This window comes from Monodelphis domestica, chromosome 6 (assembly GCF_027887165.1).
Source record: "Monodelphis domestica isolate mMonDom1 chromosome 6, mMonDom1.pri, whole genome shotgun sequence".
Classification (NCBI taxonomy): domain Eukaryota; kingdom Metazoa; phylum Chordata; class Mammalia; order Didelphimorphia; family Didelphidae; genus Monodelphis; species Monodelphis domestica.
This window is the reverse complement of record NC_077232.1, coordinates 26,818,655-26,841,156: the sequence shown is the minus strand read 5'-3', so window position 1 is coordinate 26,841,156 and position 22,502 is coordinate 26,818,655. Positions and strand designations below refer to the sequence as shown.

Sequence of the window (22,502 nt, the reverse complement as noted above, 5' to 3'; positions counted from 1 at the left end):
CATACATTGAGTGAGTGGGAGGTCTGTGACCCTTGTGAGAAAGAATGGGAAGTCCTGGAGAAAAGCATCTGCTGTGATTGGTAGACATAAATTTAGGGGAGGTGACACAGGAGAAAAAGGTCTTTAAATATTGGTAACAGAGACACATGAAGAATTCATTCAGTCACTCAAAGTTGGACTGGAAGAATTAGTCACTTCAGGCCTGGACTGGAATCAGTAGTTACTCAGAGTTGTACTGGAAGACAGAAACTTGAGGAGAGACTTGAAGACAGACACTCAGACTTGGAGTGAAGATACTTGGCTGTGGAACTGGACCCCTGGAGGAGCTCTTATAGGAGACCTCAGACTGCTTTCCTTTTAGAAGCTCACCATGGTGAGTTAAAGGCTGACTTCCCAGTTTACTCTTTCTGTGTGAACCCTTGAGAAAGGTCCATTGTCTTGAGATTCCTTTCTCAATAATATTTCAAGTATTATCAAGGATAGGAAAAAAAGAAAGAAAAAAATCAAATATCCCATTACAAACATAAAGAGAGAAAGAGAAAAAATAATTTAAAAAATTATAATTTCACAGTTCATATTCCATGTGACAATGTGTTAGCCATGCAGAAGCATAACACAAAAGGTGCTCACTCAAAAATGATCTTTATATCTCTCTTAAACTGTCCAGAATCCACAGTGTGAGTATACATGATTTTTTTCACCAGGTAAAAACCTTTTAAAAACAGTAGTTCAATAAGGAATACAGATTCTAAGAAGTACCCAAATCCCCCAAATTATAAAAGTCCACTTAATGACAATAGTAAACAAACCCAGTATCATTAGGATTCATATGACTTGCTGTGCGACCTTTAAAAAACTTTTGAAATCATGAATATACAAGTTCTACAACCGTAGCCAATCTTTCAACCTTGGAAGAGATTTTTAACAAAGTCTATTTTTACCATCATTCCAAAAATTCCTGGGAGAAAAACCAGAAAATTTCTGTACCATTGATGAAAACCTTGTGGGTCCAAAAATGTCACCAAGAATCTAGATTATTCTGGTGAAATGGTAGAATAAACTGAAGAGTTACAAATATAATAAGTCCATGTTGAAGGTATTAGGCTTCACAGGGAAAATCATTCCCACTTCCTGGATGAGATTATAACACATCACAGGGTAACTAAGACACTTGGGCACCTCCCTCCCTCTTGGTATGAGACTGTAACAGTGCAACAGAAATGTGTCCAATATGTCCTAACCATTTTCACGTAATGCCAAGGAGTAAAAGTGAAAATCACTTCACATGTGTCACCTACTAAATTTTCAATAAAGGACGAGATGGGAAAATATAACTATGCCATTGCACTCTACTTCAACTATAAATGGACCCTTACCTCTTCATAAAACCAACTTAGAGGTAGGCACATGATTAGTCAGAGGCTACCGCCCTGGGCCTGGCCATGTTTAACGTGTCGGTGAGGTGCTGCACCTCTTGGCTTCGGCAGCGGACACTTCCGCGAGCTCAGGAGGATCCCCCACCTGGTCAGGTCCCTGTTTCCTCCTTTGGCTCTGCCCTGAAGACACTGCTGCCCAGCGTGAAGGTTTGGTTGGGATGGATGCTGATCTCCCGACCTCTGTGGAGCGCTCCTCCTCCCTCCTCCTGGAATCCCTACCCAGACGTTACCCAGGAGGTGCAGGAGACCCTCAGTCAGTTCTGGAAAAGCCTGGCGGTGGTGAAGACTTCAGAGGTGCTCTTGTACAAGGAACCAGGCATTGGACTTGCCCCTCTTGTCCTGGAAGAGGATCAGCTCTTCGCTGGCTTTGGCCCATTGCCGGCTAGTCCCCAAGACCACTGCTACATGGAGAGGAACTCAGACCCGGTCATCGCAGCTGACTGTAGAAGGGTTGATGTGCTGAGAGATTTGCTGGTGGCTTTGGGAGCACATAAGTGGGACATCGGAGACCTGAAGGCTAGGCGACAGGTCCTGGCCCAACAGATAGCAGAAGGGCATCAAGTTCAAGAGAAGATCAAAGCTATTCTGAAGGCCCAGGCTCAGAAGGTGCAGGTGGAAGAAGAGAGGCAACCTAGGTTCCTGCTAGTAGACACCAACTGTTTTATCAAGCACTTGGAGCACCTCAGCAAGCTGTTAGAGAGCCGGAGATATGTCATTCTGGTGCCCCTGATTGTGGTCCATGAGCTGAGGGGCCTGTCCAAGGGGCGTCAGGGAGAGCAGAAGGCTGGGGGGCTTCAGCAGAGGGCCCAAGATTCCATTGTCTTCCTTGAGAAAGAGTTTGAACTCTCCAACAGGCACCTCAGGGCCCTCAGCTCCTGTGGGAAGGAGCTTGCAACCATTGCCTATGAGGAGAAGAATCTCATCAGGCAGCCTGGAAATAATGATGACAACATCTTAGCATGTGGCCTCAAGTACAGGCCAGTAAAAACCGTAAATAAAGGTCGTTCTCGTAAAAAGCAGCAAATTCCTCTTCGTCTGTGTGCTGGGGACCTGGTCCTCCTCTCGGAGGATAGGACCCTTCGGGTCAAGGCACTGGCCTCCGATGTGCCAGTGTGGGACAAAGAAAAGTTCCTCCAAGTGATGGAGATGCTTCAGCGACAGCATGGGCGTGGGCATCGCAGACGTCACTGTCACAGTCAGCATCACCATCACCATCAGCATCTTGGTGTGAGTGAGTGCCAGACTTAGGAGAGATCCCACCCAGGTGGCTGTCCTAGTTAGTAGTAGTAGTGAATTTCTTTTTCCTTCCCCCACTGTAACCAGTCCTTGATAACAGGGAAAGTAATTAGCAATTTCTTCTCCTTTCTTCATCCCATAGAACTCTTTTATTATGAACTATGAAGTTATATCTGCAGCAGTGGAATTATAATCCTCATATAGAGGGACACACACACACAAACATATAGGTATATGTGTATATATGGGTGTGTGGGTATACACACACACACACACACACACACACACACACACACACACATATATACAGTACTTGTCCAACATTATTTTTTTTTTGAGAGTTTTGAGTCAATTACCAGGTATTGACTCTTTATGGAATTCCAGAATACAATTGATTTTTTATTTCTAGTGATAGATTTTGTAGCTTTGCCTTGGAATTATCTTCTTTTCCTTGTCAGAAGCCTGAAAGAGGGAAGGTAGGTCTGTGGTGTTTATGTGTCGAGTACTTCAAAGGGTTTGTACATATTTGTATGTGTAGATAGATAGACGACTAGTAGATAGATAGATAGATAGATAGATAGATAGATAGATAGATAGATAGATAGATATTCCCCCTCTCCCTTTTTCTCAAGGTTGACTTATTTGTCCAACATTATTTTTTTTTTGGAGAGTTTTAAGTCAACTACTAGGTATTGATTCTTTCTGTGTAATTCCAGAATATAATTAATTTTTGATTTCTAGTGATAGATTTTGTAGCAGGATGAGTTTAACTTCTCAGAGAATTATGTGAGTAACATTTTAAGGTTTGGTCAACTTTATTAATTTAACACCAGGAGAGAAATCCAAAATTGGCTCTGACTTGTGGTTAGTGAAAGTTTCTCCTGGAAGTGAAATTTTATGGAAGTGTAATTGATTTCACTGAGTCTGATTCCAGGTATGATCATCAAGAAGTGACATTTGCATTTTGTGTGTGTGTGTGTGTGTGTATGTGTGTGTGTTTTTAATACCAGCTCTTGTTTTATTTATTTGTTCAATAGTTCTTTTATTTTCAATTTTATTAATTTCTCAATTGATCTTTAGGATTTCCACTTTGGTCTTTATCTGAGGGTTTTTGAATTTTTTTTCTAGTTTTTTAGTTGCATGCCCAATTTATTAATCTCCTCATTCTCTTTTTTTGTTAATATAGGCACCCAGGGATATAAATTTTCCCTTGCGTATGACTTTGGCTGAATCCCATGAATTTTGACATGTTGCCTCCTCACTGTCATGCTTTTCAATGAAATCTGTAATTGTTTCTATGATTTGTGTTTTGACCCACCAATTTTGAAGAATTGGATTATTTAGTTCCCCAATTAATTTTAAATTTGCCTTTCCATGGACTCTTGTAAATTTAATTTTTTATCACATTATGACCTGAAAAAGTTGCTTTCATTATTTCAGCTTTTTGGCATTTTTATGTAATGTTTGTATGCCCTAGTATATGGGGAGTTTTTGTAAATGTACAATGTGCTACTGAAAAAAAAAATATATTCCTGGGGGCAGCTGGCTGGCTCAGTGGATTGAGAGCCAGGCTTAGAGATGGGAGGTCTTGAGTTTAAATCTGGTCTGAGATACTTCCTAGCTGTGTGAATCTGAGCAAGTCACTTAACCTCCATTGTCTAGCCTTTTTCACTCTTTTGCCTTGGAACCAATATATTTATTAGAGATTCTAAGATGAATGGTAAAGTTTTAAAAAAAGTTATATTCTTTTTCTCCCTATTTACTATTCTCCATATATGTATTAACTCTATCTTTTTACTAAAATTTTATTCATATCTCTTACTTCTTTCTTATTTATTTTTAAATTTGATTTATCTAGAACTGCCAGAGGAAGGTTGAGGTCGCTCACTAGCACAGTATTACTATCTATTTCCTCCTCATGCTCCAAAACTTTATCCTTTCAAAATCTGTCCCCAATGGTGGGATTTTTGGATTTATCAAACAGTATCATGCTGAGGTAATTTATCGCTAGTTTATTCCATTGGTCAACCCTTCTATTTCTTAGCTAATACCAGATTGTTTTGATGATTACTGCTTTATAATGCAGCTTAAGATCTGATACTGCTAGGCCACTATCCTTCACATTTTTTTAATGAATTCCCTTTATATTCTAGACCTCTTATTTATTTAGATTAGATTTGTTATTTTTTTCTAGTCCTATAAAATAAATTTTGGTAGTTTGATAGGTATGGCACTGAATAAGTAAATTAATTTAGTTAGGGTTGTCATTTTTATTATATCAGTTGGCCTGCCCATGAGCAATTAATATTTTTGTAATTGTTTAGATCTAATTTTGTAACCATGTTCATATATTTCCTGTGTTTGTCTTGGAAAATATATTCCCAAACATTTTACATTGTCTAGGGTGATTTAAAATCAAGTTTCTCTTTCTAATTCATGCTCCTGAGTTTTATTCCCAATACATAAAAATGCTGTTGATTTATGGGGTTTATTTTGTATTCTAGAACCTTGCTAAAATTATTTCACCTGTTTTTTTTAATTGATTTTTTTAGGATTCTCTGAGTACACTCTTTAAAGAGTGATAGTTTCATTTCCTTATTGCCTGCTTTAATTCTTTAATTTTTTTCTTCTCTAATTGCTAACGCTAGCATTTCTAGTAAAATATAGTTTGAAAATTTAAATTTAATTATTAACTTAGTTCAGGGACAATATTAAATAATGGTGATGAAAATGGGCATCCTTGCTTCACTCCTGATCTTATTGGGAAGACTTCTAACTTATCCCCATTACAAATGATACCTGCTGATGGTTTTAAATAAATACTACTTATTATTTTAAGGAAAGACCCTTTTATTCCTAAGCTTTCTAGTGAATGTTGTTGTATTTTTATCAAAGACTTTTCTGCTTCTGTTAAGATTATCATGTGATTCCTGTTAGATTGATTATTGATGTGGTCAACTTTGCTGATGTTTTCCTAATATTAAATTAGCTTTGCTTTCCTGGTATAAATCCCACCTGATTATAGTGGATAATCCTTGTGATATATGCTGTAGTCTCTTAACTTATAGTTCATTTAAGATTTTTGCATTAATGTTCCTTAAGGAGATTGGTCTGTAATTTTCTTTCTATATTTTTGGTCTTCCTGGCTTAGGTATCAGAACCATATTTGTGTCATAAAAACAATTTGGTAGGACTCCTTCTTTGCTTATTTTGCCAAATAGTTTGTATAGTATTGGGAATAATTGTTCTTTAGATGTTTGATATAATTCACTTGTGACTCCATCCGGCCCCGAAGATTTTTTCTTAGGGTGTTCATTGATGACTTGTTCAGTTTCTTTTTCTGAGATGGTATTACTTAGGCATTTTATTTCAACTTTTATTAATCTAGGCAATTTATTTTTGTAAATATTCATCCATTTCCCCTAGATTTATTGTCATATAGTGAAATAGCTCCTAGTAATTGCTTCATTTACTCTTCATTAGGGATGAAATCAACCTTTTCAAGCCTTGGCTGCATCCCATAGATCTTGAAAGGATGTCTCATCATTGTCATTTTCTTCAATGAAGTTATTGTTTCTATGATTTGTTCTTTAACTAGCCAATATTGGAGAATTGTATTGTTTAATTTCCAATTAATTTTTATTTGCCTCTCCATGTACAGTTACTAATTATTATTTTCATTGTGTTGTGATCTGAGAAGGTTGCAATTATTATTACTGCTCTTTTGCACTTGGTTGTAATGTTTTCATACCCTAATACATGAAGGTGTATTCCTTTTTGTCCCTATTTATTTTTCTCCACATATCTACTAACTCTAATTTTTCTAAGATTTCATTCACTGCTCTTAACCTCTTTCTTATTTATTTATTTTTTGGGTTTGATTTATCTAGTTCTGATAGAGGAAGGTTCAGGTCTCCCACTAGTATAGTTTTTCTATGTATTTCATCCTTGAACTCCACTAGTTTCTCCTTTAAAAATTTGGATGCTATGCCATTTGGTGCATACATGTTGAGTACTTGATATTTCCTCATTGTCTATACTGCTTTTTATCAGGATGTAATGACCTTCCCTATCTCTTTTAACTAGATCTGCTGTTACTTTGGATTTGTCAGATATCATGATTGAGACTCCTGCCTTCTTTTTATCAGTTGATACCCAAAAGATTTGGATCCATCCTCTTACTTTTACCCTATGTGTATCTACCTTCCTCATGTGTGTTTCTTGTAGATAGCATATGGTAGGTTTTTGGTTTCTAATCCACTCTGCTATTAGCTTGTGTTTTATGGGTGAGTTCATTCCATTCATATTTAGAGTTATGATTACTAGCTGTGTATTTCCCAGCATTTTGATTTCTACTCCCAGTCCTGCCTTTTCTTCTTTCACTATTACCTTTCTGGGGTGTAAGGGGTGCTCAGGGAGGGGTAGTATCTCTGGTATGGAGGGCTTGTCATGCCCTCCTAGGGCAGCTCTCCAGACTCTGACCCCCACCTAACACCCAGCTCTCACTTGTGGCTCCCAGTAGCTGCTAGCATGTGGCAGCGGCCACACCCCGGGCAACGGCTTTGACAGGCCGGCTAAACCTTGTGAGGGTAGCCATTGGGTCATCGACCCCTGGTGAACTAGGGCTTTGCTCACCCAGGATGTGAAAACTGCTCCAGTGGAACAGGTGGAAGAAACCAATAAGAAGGTTCAATGGCTGAGATGGCGATGCAGCAAAGCACTGTGGAGTGCTTAGGGTGTATTGGAGCACAAAAGACAACATGGCCATCCAATGCAGCTGAGGAAGTCTCCAGATGTAACAATTTTTCATGCTACTGGACCCAGGCTTCCAATGCCAAGAGAGTAGGACTGTCTCTGTGCATCAACTTTTCCACTTAAATCTCTTTCACGCATAAGTATCTTTGTGCACACTCATCTATCCTGACCCTGTCCACTCTCTTCAAAACCTGCGGCGATGGGGGAGTGGCGACGCAACAGGTGGAGGTGACCACTGGCAGTTGTAGTCATGATCCTGCACATAGGTGGCCCATGGACCAGTGGTTGCTTGGCCATGTAGGGCAGCAGGGACGTTTGGCAGCATCCTGGGCGACTGAGCAGCCCTCTCTAGGACAGCACTGCTCACCCTAATCAAGGGAGGGGACTAGAAAAGGTGTCCCAAACATTGCCTGCCCTACAAACACCAGGTCAGCACACCACGGCTGGTGGGTCATCCCTTTAAGTGGTCAAAATCAAAAGAAACAAAATACAAAGAAACTCCTACTAGGAGCATGGAACATCAGGACATTATAGTCATTCTCGGTCACTGAGAGACTACCACTATTTCCTTCTACATCAATGTTATGGTTTTTAATCAGTTCCCCTAATTACCACCCTTATTTTACTTCTCTTTCTACCCCATTCCTTCTTATTTCCCCCTTATTTTCTTTACAGTTGTTTTAAACTACGCCCCACCTTCTTCATCCCTTATATTGCTTCCCTTCCCAACAGTCCATTTGTTATCCTTCTACTTCAGTATAGGGCACAAATCAATTCTCTGCCCCAGTGGATTTGATTGTTCTTCCTCCTTTGATTCAATTTTAATGAGCATAAGATTTGAGTATTTTCTTTCTCCAACCTCTTTACCCTTCCAGTGTATTGATATTCTCCCCCCTCCCACCATTAGCTTTTTTGTGAAATATAAATTTACCCCTTTCATTTTCTTTTCCCATTTCTTTTAGTATTAGCCTCTTTTTAAAGCTCTAGTTGTGTATGTATATGTGTACATATATATATATACACACATATATGTATTTATGCATACATATATCTATATGCATATTTATGTCTTGTCATTTCATCCTATATAGTTTGTCACTGTTTCCACTAAGTGAACTTCTTCTAGCTGCCCAGGTGATAATGACAATTTTTAAGAGTTACCAATGACCTCTTTTGTTATAGGGATATGTATCATTTTAACTTATTGGGTCTCTTAAAAATTTTTTTGGTGTGTTTCTTTTTCCCTCTTTTAAAATTACTTTTTGATGATTCTCTTGAATTCTGTGCTTGGTCTTCAAATTTTCTGTTCAGGTCTGGTCTTTTCTTTAGTAATGCTTGGAATTATTCTATTTTGTTAAATGACCATACTTTCCCCTGTAAGAATATAGTCAGTTTTGCTGGGTAAGTGATTTTAGTTGTAGGCCTAGTTCCCTTGTTTCCCAGAATATCATATTCCATGCCTTTATGGTTCTTCAGGGCAGATGCAACGAAATCCTGTATTATCCTCTCTGTGGCTCCATGGTAACTGAATGACTGCTTCTTAGCAGCTTGTAATATTTTTTTCTTGGTCTGATTGTTCTTGAATTTGGCTAGAACATTTCTGGGTGTTGTCGGTTGGGGATTAAATACAGGAGGTGATCTGTGGATTCTTTCAATCTCCACTTTTCCCTCTTGTTCTAGAATACCAGGGCAGTTTTTTTTGGATAATTTCCTGTAGTACGATGTCCAGGCTTTTGCTTTTGCCATGGTCTTCTGGTAGACCAATATTTCTTAAGTTGTCTCTGCTGGAATGATTTTCTAAATCTTCTGTTTTGTGAATGAGGTGCTTCATATTTTCCTCAATTTTTTTCATTCTTTTGGTTTTGTTTTATAGTGTCCTGATGCCTTGTGAAGTAACTTGTTTCTAGTTGTTGTATTCTGGTTCTTAGAGACTGGATATCTTCCTTGACTTTTTGGTCATCCTTCTCCTGATTTTCTTTGGAGGTCATTTTTCATCTTCTTTGACTCATCTTTCATTTTCTTTGCCTCATATTTCATCTACTTTGCCTCATCTTCCTTCTCCTTTGCCTCATCTTTCATCTTCTTTGCCTCATCTTTCATCTCCTTTGCCTCATTTTCAAACTGGTTGATTTTGGCTTTCAAGGCAGTATTTTCTTCTTTTAGTTCAAGTTGCTTTGTTTCCAGATGGCTTATCTTAGTTTTTAAGTTCTTTTCCCAGTTGTCTTCAGCCTCTCTTAATTGTGTTTTGAATTGTATTTTGAGTTCTTCCAGAGCCTGTATCCAATTCACTGGGGTTTCCCTTTTTTGCTTGGAGTTCCCTCATTCTTATCTGTTCCATTTGCTCTTTGTTTATTGCCTGTATAGAAGCTGCTGATTATAATTTCTTTTTGTGTGTGTTGTTTGCTCATATTTGCCCCTTCTTTACTCCCTGCTATTGCCTGAGCTCTTGCTTCTCTTACTTTTTGTGCTTTTGTGCTTTTCTTTCCCACCTTCACCCTTGGAGTTTTGTCACATAAATCTCTCAGTTCAGTCAGTGGGGGAGAGTTGTTGGTGCTTGAGCTTCCCTGCCCTCTGTAAGCTTTGATGGGGTTAAGTACAGCTGGGTTGTTGAATGTGCCCTGAGTCTAAAACCTCAGGAAGGGGGGTTGCAATATGGAGTGTCTCTTTTGCTGCAACTATGCTTCCTGCTCTGTGCTCTGCATTTCTCCTCTATCTGCCTCTCCACTGCCTGTGCTGGATGCTCTGAGCCTGGGACTGCGATGCCCACAAGGTACTCCCTCCAGACCTGAGACTTTGCCTGCCCAGAGTTTCCAGCTGCCATTGGAGACTTAGCACTCTGAGTGGGGGAGGGGTCACGGGACCTTCCTTCTTCCTTCCCCTTAACCCAGTGTATTCTTGAATTCCAATTTTTGGGGGTGTACTTTTAATTTGAGTCCAGCAGGAGGGCTCCTTGACTCTGTCTTGTTGTTACATTTGATTTTCAGTCCCCTAGGAGCATTTAGTTCCTAATTGGTAAGGAAGGATTTTCAGTGGTCTGAACTTTTGTTGCCTCTACACCACGATCTTGATCTATTTTTCTTTTAGACAGTCACCCTGGTGAGTGAAAGACTGACTTAGTTTCCTTGCCCTTTCTGGAGGTGTGAACCATGAGTAAGGCCCATTGTCTTGAGACTCCTTTCCCTTGACTGAGGCTTAGAATTTCTACCTAACTCTGAGGAAGCCAGAAGTCTCTCTCTCTCTCTCTCTCTCTCTCTCTCTCTCTCTCTCTCTCTCTCTCTCTCTCTCTCTCTCTCTCTCTCTCTCTCTCTCTCTCTCTCTCTCTCTCTCTCTCTCTCTCTCTCTCATATTTTCTCTCTTCCTTAATACCTTCCCTCTATTGTAAAATTTAACTCCCATAAATGTCAATTATTTTGTAATTCACTTTTGGATTTAGAAATGAAATCCCTTGTAACCACCAGTTTAAATATTCAAGTCCAACGATAATAAAAATTAATAAAATTTACCTCATTTTACTTCTCTCTTCTTATCTCTCTTAGTACAATCATCTTTTTCAGTCCTAGTTTTTTTCATGTCATCCTAAAAAGCTTACTGTCACACTGTCTATCTAAATACTATGATACTCTAATACTAAATACTCTAAATACTATAATAATAATAACAATTTTAAAGAGTTACAGATATTTTTCAATATAGGACTATAAACATTCTGACCTTATTGTAGTCCATAAATTTTTCCTCTTTTGTACTTGTCTTTTTATGTTTCATTTGTATTTTGCATTTGGATATCAAATTTTCTTTTTAATTCTGGTATTTTCTTCACGAAGGCATAGAAATTAATTTTGTTAAATGATCATACTTTCCCCTAAAATAATATAGTCAGTATTGTAAAGATTAAAATTTAGGAATATGGGGAGACTGAGGCAGGTAGAAATTAGTTTATCTCTGCAAGGAGTATTATATTTTTTAGAGGTTTATTAAGGATTAAGGATTAAAGAATATACAAGTAAGAAACATGTGCCTAGGCCAGAGGCCTAGACAAAATAACCTCACATCATGGAAGAGATGCCTCTGCTCCAAAACGGAAGTCCAAAAGAGCGAGAGAGACCCCAAAACCTTTGCCACCAGCTTAAATCCTTCCTCGATCTCAGCCTACTTCAGATTTCCCGTGAGATTACAAAGCATCTTGGGGAAGTGGAACAAAGTCTTGTGGGGATGGTAGTCCTGTATTCGAGTCTATTTTTTACATACCTCCTTTTGATCCTCTGGGAAGAAGTCCTTTCCCAAAGGATCATAAAAACATAATCAATTTAAAGATTACAATAATTTGAGGATAAGAGAAAAAAAAACAAAACCAATAATTACTGGACGCATTGACAGAAAGCCAATTAGGGGGCAGTCCCCTTTGGCATGAAAGTATACATACAAATAAATGTTCAATCAACCACACCCAAAGTTCAATTTTGTGCAACTTGTGGTCTGGAGGTTTCTTCATGGTGGCTTCTCCAACAGTTCAGTTCTGGATTCAGAGAGGTAGCATCTTCTTTACCTAAAATTCTTCTCAAAAGGAATTTAAACTTTGAAATTTAAAATAATAATATTTTTTTACATTCTCCCCGTTAAGAGGGTGATTGACAAATACAGGATCACTTAGGGATGTATGGCTGAGGTATGAGGTATATGAATCAATTGGCAAGAGATATTAAAAAGACATCAGAAAAATCCAAATAAAAAAAGAAAAAACTCTGGATGAAAATATAGACTATCAAAGTCTTATGTGTAAAAATTCCAAGTAAAAAGAAAAATAAATCTATAACAGGTCCTTGAATCAGGGACGAATTAAAATGATCTAAGCAATGATGCATTTACCCAGTCAGTAGTCAGGACTACAGAAAGGTACCACACTATGAAAGGCAGAAAAGGGAACCAGATTATATGAGCCAAAGTTTCGGGGATACTCATCTGTGAGTATCTTCAGAGTGAGTGTGGACACAAGGACAGCCTATCTTAACACATGTTAAACATAGTAACCTCGAGTCTTCACACTAGGTTCAAGACCTTTGTATTGGCCTAGAAGTGCATCAATCCATCCTGGATTGGCTTTTCTTTGGCTCTGTGCAATGGCTCTGTTGTGTATATCTTGTCCTGGAATCAGACAGAATCATTAAGCAAAGTCCCATAATTTATTTAAATAGTGGCATCATTTTTATAGTCACAAGCCTTTTAGGACATGCATTAGCAAATGTATTTCAAATTTGTAGTACTGAAAAATCAAAAGGTTAAAGAAAATCTTAATGCTGGTGACATGTGCTTCAAATATAAAAAAGAGAGAAAAAAATAAAAAAACTGAAAAAGTATGTTGCACATGCAAGAAAAATATAATAATAAAAGAGCTTTAAAAAATTCAAAAATATAGCTTATAATCATTGACACTCTGTGTCAGCTAAGAAAATATAAAATACAAGGCTTTCTCACCAAAAATGAGATCCATTTCCTCTTAATATCTGGCCATGCTCCACTGTAAATAGAAGGCAAATGAATTGAACAAGATTAACAATTTTTCATCTTTAAAAATACAGTAGTACAAATATGTAGTTATCAATATCCCCAAAATTCTCAATAGTCCAATTAATTACAATAGCAAACAAACACACTTTCATATTTCACATAAGTTGCTGTATGACATTTTTAAAACCTATCAATTGATGGACATTTGTCACAATTTTTACAAATGTAGCAATCTTTCAACCTTGATATTGAAACATATTTTTTTAAACAAAGTAAAACTCATCTTGAGTTAAGAACATAATCAAGAAATCTATATATCATTCTGGTGCAAGTAAAGTAGTGAGCTGAAGAGTATAAATAAAGGGGTGCTCCTTTTGGAGGCTTTTAGGGATACAAATGCCCTGAGATTAACTGCCCAACTTCCATTCACATGTGGGAAGGTTGGGGGTTATAAAATGTATTTCACTTCAGCTACTAGAATGGGCCTTACCTCGTGGTAGGGGCAGGCAAAAATAACCAGATTGTTAAAAAAAATTCCAAAAATCATATTTAAAAAACCCTTAAAATCAAATCATTTGAGGTATTTAGCACATTAAATTTTTCCAAGGTTGTTAATACAATTATAACCAGTTCTGAAGTCCATCTCTTCTTGGCAAAATAGAAAAAAGCTGTTTTTTCATATATGGGCTTATTCACAATAATATTTGTTCAATATTTATAGGGGAAAAACAACAGAATTTTAAAAACTCAGTACATTCAAAATAAATTCAATCAACCTTCAGTTTAAGCAGAATAATATTGAATCCAGTAATATATGAACTTAAAATCACAAAGTTAAATCATAACAAAAAATGCAATAGAATACAAAGATTTTTATAAACCATTGGAGTCTGAAATGCCTTAGAATATAGCCTTTAGTCTCTTCAAAGTTCCTTGGGTTCTTATCCATTTAAATGTCTATTGTCAGAAGGCAGAGTGGTAAGGGCTAAGCAATGGGGTCTAAGGGGTCTGCTCAGGGCCCCACAGCTGGGAAGTATCTGAGGCCATATTTTGACCCAGGACCGCATGTCCTCAGGTCTGGCTCCCAGTTTGTTGAGCCACCTATTTGCCCCTTCAAAGTTAAAGTTGAATCTTTGGGCTGAATCTGATCCCTGACAGGCAGGTAAAATCAATGAAATTACCAGAAGAGTCAAAAGGTATCCTTTTAAACAGCCCATTGCTTTTTAAGTTTCTGTTTGAAAAAATCTGTTTCTTCTCCTCTCCCTTTTCTCTCTCCCCTGCTCTGATACCTCCTCCTGCCCCAGTCCACGTGGAGCCCAGGCCTCCCACGTGGAGCCAATACCAGCTTATTATGTTACCAGCTGATAGAAATGAGTCCTGAGCGATCTCCTCCAAGGAACTGGGTTTGTTGGGCAGGCAGGTCACTAGGTGATTGCAATCTTGGTTGAATCAGGTGGGCCAGGTGAGCGAGAGAAAGACTGTGGGGTGGGCAGGGCTGGGAGCTCGGGCACCAGGTGAGAGGCCAGGAGCAGAAGCAGGAGAAGCAGGCAGGCAGAACTTAGCAGCCAGGGGCAAGGTGGGCGGCAAATGAAACAGGTCTGGATCAGGGACTGTAGCTTTGCAAGGGTTAAAAAAAAACAAACCTTGGCCAGAGAGATGTGGCTCAAAAAAAATTTCTAGGTACTAGCTATTAAAGATTAACTAAAGATCAGAAAAGAAATCAGAACATTGAGAGTTTTTTTTCCCATTAGGTCGCCAAATTGTAAAGATTAAAATTTAGGAATATGGGGAGACTGAGGCAGGTAGAAATTAGTTTCTCTCTGCAAGGAGTATTGTATTTTTTAGAGGTTTATTAACGATTAAGGATTAAAGAATATACAAGTAAGAAATATGTGCCTAGGCCAGAGGCCTAGACAAAATAACCTCACATCATGGAAGAGACACCTCTGCTCCAAAACGGAAGTCCAAAAGAGCGAGAGAGACCCAAAAACCTTTGCCACCAGTTTAAATCCTTCCTCGATCTCGGCCCACCTCAGAATTCCCATTAAATTACAAAGCATCTTGGGGAAGTGGAACAAAGGCTTGTGGGGATTGTAGTCCTGTATTCGAGTCTATTTATGACAGTATTGAGGGATAAGTTTGTTTGTTCTTGTTTGTAAACGCAGGTGCCTTGCCTTTCAGAATATCATATTCCACCCTCTCCATGCCTTCATATGGAAGTTGCCAGATCCTGTGTAATGTAGTTTTCTTGGATAATTTCTTGTAATTGATGTCTAGCCTTTTTTTTAAGTCATGGCTTTCAGATAGTCCAATAATTTTTAAATTGTCTCTTTTGCATCTAATTTCAAGTTCAATTGTTTTTTTCCAATGAGATATTACATATATTCTTTGATTTTTTCATTCTTTTGAATTTGTTTTATGTTTCTTGATATCTCATGAAGTCATTAGCTCCTCTTTAACCAATTCTAATTTTTAAAGACTGACTTTCAGCTATAACCTTTTGATCCTACTTTTTCCATTTCCTCTATCCTACTTTTTATGGCACTCTTTCCTTTATTAGATTTTTTGCCTCTTTTTCCAGTAAGTTGGTTCTGTTTAAAAACAAAACAAAACAAAACAAAACTCTTTTCTTTGTTGGATTTTTGTGCCTCTTTTTCCATTTGACTAATTTTGCTAATCATATTGTTGTTATCTTTTTTCATTTATTTTCTTCATCTTTATTTGATCTGTTTTATTTGACTTATGAATTCCTTTTTTATGTTCTTCCAGAGTTTGAGATGAATTCCCATTTTTTGGGAAGTTTTTGCATGTGTTTTCTTGGCTCCCACCATCTTTTGATTCTGTGTTTTGCTGTGTATCCCCATAGGGATTTTTGAATACTGAATGTTTCTTCATCTGCCCACTATTTTTTGCCTGTAGACTGGGATTTCAGAAAGTCTGCCTCCTTGCCATTGGGTCTCTGGGTTTGGCAGTGTGAGCTATTTTGCTCCGGAGCTAGGTCTGGTACAGCAGCAGGGAAGGCTTGAAAGGAGCCAGTGCTCATGATTTCCAGCCATCACTGTGGGTGGTTGTCAGGACCTGGGACTTCAAGGGATGATCTTAGGTGCTCTTTTACTGGTGTAACCCCTTTTCTGGGATCAAGAAATTAGCTTATGCCCAATTGTGAAACCAAGCACAGTAGAAGGAGGTGGTTGACCAATACTCCTTTGTGTGCAGTTTTGCTTCCAGTTCCCCCTTATCCTGTGAAAATTTACTCTCTCCCTCTCTACTTTTTATGTTGCTTTCAGTAGCAGAACCTCCCCTATGCCCCACCTTCTTGCTTGTCTTACTTGACTCCTGTCATTTTGAGGTGATTTTAAAGATTAATATAGAAGGAATGTCATAGGGGTTTCAGCCTTTGCTGGTACTAAGCCGCCATCTTGGCTCCACCCCTTGGTTTATCTATATTTGTTCTTAATGAAAATATAGCAATCGCCTTTTCTTAGTCAATTTGATTTGTGTCCAGTAGTCTTGGACTACAAAGAAGATGTCTAAGGTTTCTCCTAATGTTAATTCTATAAGCATGTCCAACTGCATTTGCTTTTGGCCAAATACAGATTAATAGTCATAGAAATTTTATCCTATGGGCGATGAGTGTGTGTGTGCTTGAATTATGTCTATGCATCTGTGATGAAAAAGCAAATTAGAGTCCATGTGGTAGGCCCAAGTAATCATGATAACTTTTTAGGGAGGAAGAAGGTAGCCAAATAGTTCTCTGGTAGAGGTCCAGGATCTCTGATTGGATTAATTAATCTCTCAGTTTACCTTATTCTTCTGGGGAAAGGCTCTTGACAGGGAATGCTAGAAAACCTCAGGGACTTCAATTCCCTGATTTCAGTTTTCTATCTCATCAACTTAAGGCTTCTTCAGAGTAGAAATAGCTACTTCTGATCTTCCTAAAGGTCAGTAGCTTTTAGAATAGATTGGGCTAAAGGGTGGCATTGAAGTGAATGTAGGCAAGGTCTCATCAGGCATTAATCCTTAGTTAACTGACACCCTCAGATTGCTATGTCAGACTTCCTTGCTGCTCACTGAGAGAGAAGGGGAGAATGTTTTCAGCTGAAGCCCTCCTTGAGAATATGTCCAATAAAGCGAAGGCTAGAGAAGCTCCCATTTTTTAAAGTATAAAAAGAGTCAGTACTGCATATTGATTCTAAGGCAGAAAAGTTCTAAGTGCCTAGCAACAGGGGGTAAATGATTTTCCCAGAGTCACATAGCTAGGAAGTGTCTGAGGCCCTATTTGAATCCAGGATCTGTCATCTCTAGGCCTGGATTTCAATGGACTGAGCCTCCTATCTGCCCCAAGAGGGTACTGTTTAGTCATTTGGTGTCCTCAAGATCCTTTCTCCTAGGAAATCAATGAACTTGAGTAATTATATGAGGCATGCCTGGGAGGGGGGAAAAGATCAGCCTGGTCAAGTTCATCTGACTTTAGATAATAAAGGAATTCACTTCATTGCCATGACTGGCTAGTGACAATGGTCAAGATGTTAAGACTGTTTGAATCAATTTTTTGGTGTGTTGAAAACTAACAGCCATGAGAGCTTGTTTCTGTATGATATTATCATTGGTTTTAGTGGGATTTCAGTGAAGAGATCTTCTCCTAATTTCTATTTGTTGATGCTTCTCAATAATGCTTGACTGGTGATGCTTTGTACACAGAAGAAAATTGTCTACTTTGTAAATGTCAAGTCGAGAGAACTCTTCATTTGCAGTTAGAAGTTGTGATTTCAAATCCTGACTTTGGTGCTTATTACTGTGTGACCTCCGGTAAGTATTTTCACTTTTCTGTGCAGAGTTTGTTTTGTCTTAATATCCTCAGAGTCTAGCAAAACATACCTTATACATAGCATGTTACTAATAAGTGGTTGTAGAATGAATCTAGAGGAGAGCTGTGTGAGATAACTTCTAAGATTTCTTTCAGCTCTCATTAATGATCTGATTGCATATGTTAATAGATTCCTGACCTCAGGTTTAGACTCAATATCACATATTTATTTACATTTCCTGATAGTTTCTTTTTCTTTTAAACCCTTACCTTTTGTCTTAGATGCAATATTGTGCATTTGTTCCAAGGCAGACGATCATCAATGTCTAGGCAATGGATTTAAATGACTTGCTCAGGGACACACAATGTCTGAGGTTACATTTGAACCCAGAACTTCCTGATGACAGTTTCTTTTTAAAAAAAACCCTTACTGTCTGTCTTGGAATCAATTGATTCCAAGGCAGAAGACTGGTAAGGGCTAGGCAATGGGGGGTTAAGTGACTTTCCCAGGGTCACCCAGCTGAAAAGTGTTTGAGGCCAGATTTGAATCCAGGACCTCCCATCTCTGGGCCTGGCTCTCAATCTACTGAGCTACCTGGATGACTCCCTGAAGACAGTTTCATAAATTATTTTTTTCCTAAAATATGAAAACAATCAGAATTGTTACAGGGACAAGTATCTGTGTGGCACAAAGTAGCATTCAAGAGTAATCTAGGCTAGTCCTCTGAAACTACATTACCTTTGTTTTCCAACCCACCTTGGTAGAGTCTCCAACAGACTGGGTGTAATACCATTGATGCTCAGAGATTTGGCTCCATGAATAATAAAACAACACACATTTATTAAGAACCTACTTTATGCCATTACACTGTATTAGGTGTTTGGGAAACAAAGACACAAGTTAGTTATTGCCCTTGAAAAGCTCACATTCTTTTGGGAGAGATTTGTACCATTATAGCCATTAAAATGCAAAAACAGATACAAGATTATTTGCAGGGATGTTAAGGCACCAAAAGCTTAGAGGATGGTCAGGAAAGGCTTTATGAGCTTTGGAGAAAGGGATTCTAATAGTTGAATGGGAAGAGGAATTACATTCTAGTTTCCCCTGAGAACCAATTAAAGGTACAGATTTCCAGGTATGTCTCCAAGTATCTGGGGGGCTGTCATAGAGGGAAGCTATAATTTTGAGTTTGGTCTTGACAGGCAGAACTAGGATCAATGGATTAAAGGTAGAGGCATATTGCTATATATGATGAGTGCTGAGAAGGCTGGTTTGTATTAACTGTAGAATTTGTGTAAAGATGGGGAGTAATGTAGGAGGAGATAATAAGGAATTGCTAATGGGAATTCCACCTCTGTAAAACCCTCATCAATTAATTTAATCTCATTGAGCCTCAGTTTCCTCATCTGCAAAATGGGTGGGTTGGAATAGATAGCTTTTGAGGTCCTTTTAAACTCTAAATATATAAACATGGAAAAATAGAAGACATTGTATTAAAAAGCAGAAGGGACTGCTTTGGGATCAAATATTTGGGGTCCCTCTCTTTGAGGGTCTTCAAGGCTAGATGATTATAGGAATATCTCAAAGTGGACATTCTTAGGGGTTAGGGGTTGGTAGATGGTATTTGAAGTTCCTTGCAAATCCAAGATTATCTGATCAAATTAGGTTGTGTGGTATAATGGAGGAATTCTGGATTTAAAATCAGAGGTTCTAGTTGATTCAGTGTATTGTAAATCAGGCCCAGAGATAGGAGATCTTTGGTTCAAATATTGCATCAGATACTTGCTAGCTGTGTGACCCTGGGCAAGTCACCTAATTTCCATTATCTATCCCATACCATTCTTCAGCCTTGGAACAGTATTGATACTAAGAAGGAAGGTAAAGGGTTTTTTTTCTTCTTAAAGCAAATTAGGGGAAGGAAGAAGGATGGAGAATGTCGGGATACAATCCCAGAGTAGACTGAAACTTAAAGGAATCAGAATAAATCATATTCATATAATGCTTTAAAGTTTCAAAATTAAGGAGACATGGCATAGTAGAAGGTTGACCTCTTTGCTTAGAAGAATTATATTTAAGTCCTCCCCCCAAATCTGCCTTTCCTCATCCCCACAGTATAGGATGCTGATCATTAGGTCACTCTCAGTCTTTGACCATTTACATTTGCCAGCATGGAGCAAGACCCATGTTGTACCATCCTAATTATTCTTGTGCTGGCAAGTAGTCATCAGAGACCCTGCCTGCACAAACTGACTATGACTCTTCAGGTGAAAGTGTTACATCTGTTACCCACAAACAAAAAAATCTGGCTATACTTTGGAGAAGGCAACATGATACAATCTACCGACAGAGCATTGTAATGTAATGGCAAGACTGGGAATCTAAAGTTCTATTGAGGAAAGATGATAAATTCAAAGCTAGGGCAAAACTATAAAGATTCAAGCTATCTTCCTAAAAATTGCTATATTTTATTAAAGTGGTTCATGACATTATTGTGCTAATGGAATGTTGGACTAAATTTAAATCAAGAATTATTGTCCAAATGGACATCAAGTTCATTAGAGTGTTCAGTAACTTCAATATGTTTTATATATTTACAATACAGGAAAAAGTCATGAGGATGGAACCGAGTCACAGGCTTTGGAATAATTAAGTAAACAAACAATGTTATGGCACTAGCTGGTAGCTTGTTTATTAATCAACAGATTGAGAAGGTGCTCTTTCTACCCTCGGGACTTCTTTTTGGCATCCCCTTCTGATCATCCACTAATAAATTGTTTTCCTGTGTTCATAGATGTCTTTAGTGAGACAAAGTAGGAATACTTTATAAAAAGTACCTAAGCTCATCATCATTAGAATCACCATCATCATAATCACATCTGAAAAAGAAAAGGTAACTCATTCATTCAGGGTTTGAGGATAACATCATTGAAAGGAATGATGATAAACAAGTAGAATAATGAAACATAAAAAGATGAGGAGCAAACACTACAGACTGGAAACACTACAGAATGGAAAAATTGAGAACTTAGCCATGTGATGTTAGGCATATTCCTTCACTTTCTTGGCCCCTAATTTGTCTGCAGAAGAGAGGGCTTCAATAAGACTTTTTCCAAAGTCTCTTTTATTTCTATATCCTCCATTTTCCTGACAACATTATTTCTTGGAATTATTGTAGATGTCTCTTCACCAAGACTGTTCAAGATCTATGGCTGCCCAAGAACAAGAGCTCCATCTGAAAGATCAGAAGAGCAGAATGAAAAACTAGAGAAAGTTTGGCATTCTAATAGTTTTTTATCCTTTCTAGCTTACTTACTTGATACATCATCCTCAAAAGGCTTGTTTCCCAAAGTTTGACCACCCATTCTGAAAGCCCAACTCCTTAGTCCTTATCTTGGTTCATTGATCTGAAAGCTGCATGGTCACATCGGAGATTCTTGTTCACTATCCTTTGATTTCCTAAACTGTCTGTGTGATCCTTGGGAATCTATTTAACTACCATCCTAGTTTCTCCTCTGGAATTTTAAGTAGAATAGTTTAGCATCCAAAGTCTCATAAAAAGCTGTGTGCTGTGGTAAAAATCCCAGGTCTTCACTCTTGGACCAGAAGTCATGGTGCAGTCTGGCAATGTGACAGAATTCATTTTTCTAGGACTCTCTCCTAATCCAGAAATTCAGAGAGTGTGCTTTGTGTTATTTTTGTTCTTGTACATCGCTATTATTCTGGGAAATTCTCTCATTGTGTTGACTGTCAGCTTCAGCAAGAGCCTTGGCTCGCCCATGTATTTTTTCCTCAGCCACCTCTCCTTTGTGGAGATTTGTTATTCCTCTACCACTTCCCCAAAACTCATTGTGGATTTGCTTTCTGAAAGGAAATCAATCTCCCTAGAGGGCTGCATTACACAAACATTCTTCTTCCATGTCTTTGGTGCCATTGAAATGTTTCTCCTCACAATAATGGCTTATGACCGATACTTGGCCATCTATAGGCCTCTACATTATGTGACCATTATGAACCGCCGGATCTGTGCCATTCTGGTTGGGATGGCCTGGTTGGGTGGCTTTTTACACTCAATTGCTCAAATTGTCTTTGTGTTCCACTTACCCTTTTGTGGACCTAATGTGATTGACCATTATTTCTGTGATGTGCTCCCTCTGTTAGAGCTTGCATGTACTGATACCTTCTTCATTGGGTTGCTTATTGTGGCTAATGGAGGGAGCCTATCAATGGTCAGCTTCATAATTCTATTAATCTCTTATAGTGTTATCTTATTTCACTTAAGGGGGCATAGCAAGGAAGAACGCCGAAAAGCCCTTTCCACTTGTGCTTCCCATGTCATTGTAGTTATCTTGTTCTTTGGACCCTGTGCCATCATCTACCTGCGACCCTCCACCACAAACTCCATGGACAAAATGGTGGCCATATTCTACACAGTGATCACTCCCCTCCTCAACCCATTCATCTATTCCTTGCGGAATGCTGAAGTGAAGAATTCCATGAGGAAACTGTGGTTCAGGGCAATGAATCAAGGAGAGACAGGAAGAGGGTAATGTAAGACCCCTAACAATTGATTGTGAAGTAGAATGGGTAAAAATTAGGAGAATTTTTATTATTCTATATTAACATATACTTAATATAATAATAATATTATTGTTACAAAAATAATAAACTTATAAGACTATAGAGTAATAGAAACTGTTATCAGCAATAGTACTCCCAGAGATGTTTTAAAAAATCTTTCTCTGATTAGAGTCATGAAGAGTTT

The 22,502-nt window shown here is 38.2% G+C and overlaps 1 protein-coding gene across 1 annotated transcript; it reads left to right on the top strand.

The window, feature by feature from the left end:
- The first annotated feature begins 21,348 nt into the window (after positions 1 to 21,348).
- Positions 21,349 to 22,287, top strand: LOC100018206 (olfactory receptor 4X2-like). Its single transcript, XM_001371485.3, has one exon. It carries the CDS (start codon positions 21,349 to 21,351, stop codon positions 22,285 to 22,287), a length of 939 nt encoding a protein of 312 aa, XP_001371522.3.
- Positions 22,288 to 22,502: the final 215 nt, after the last annotated feature.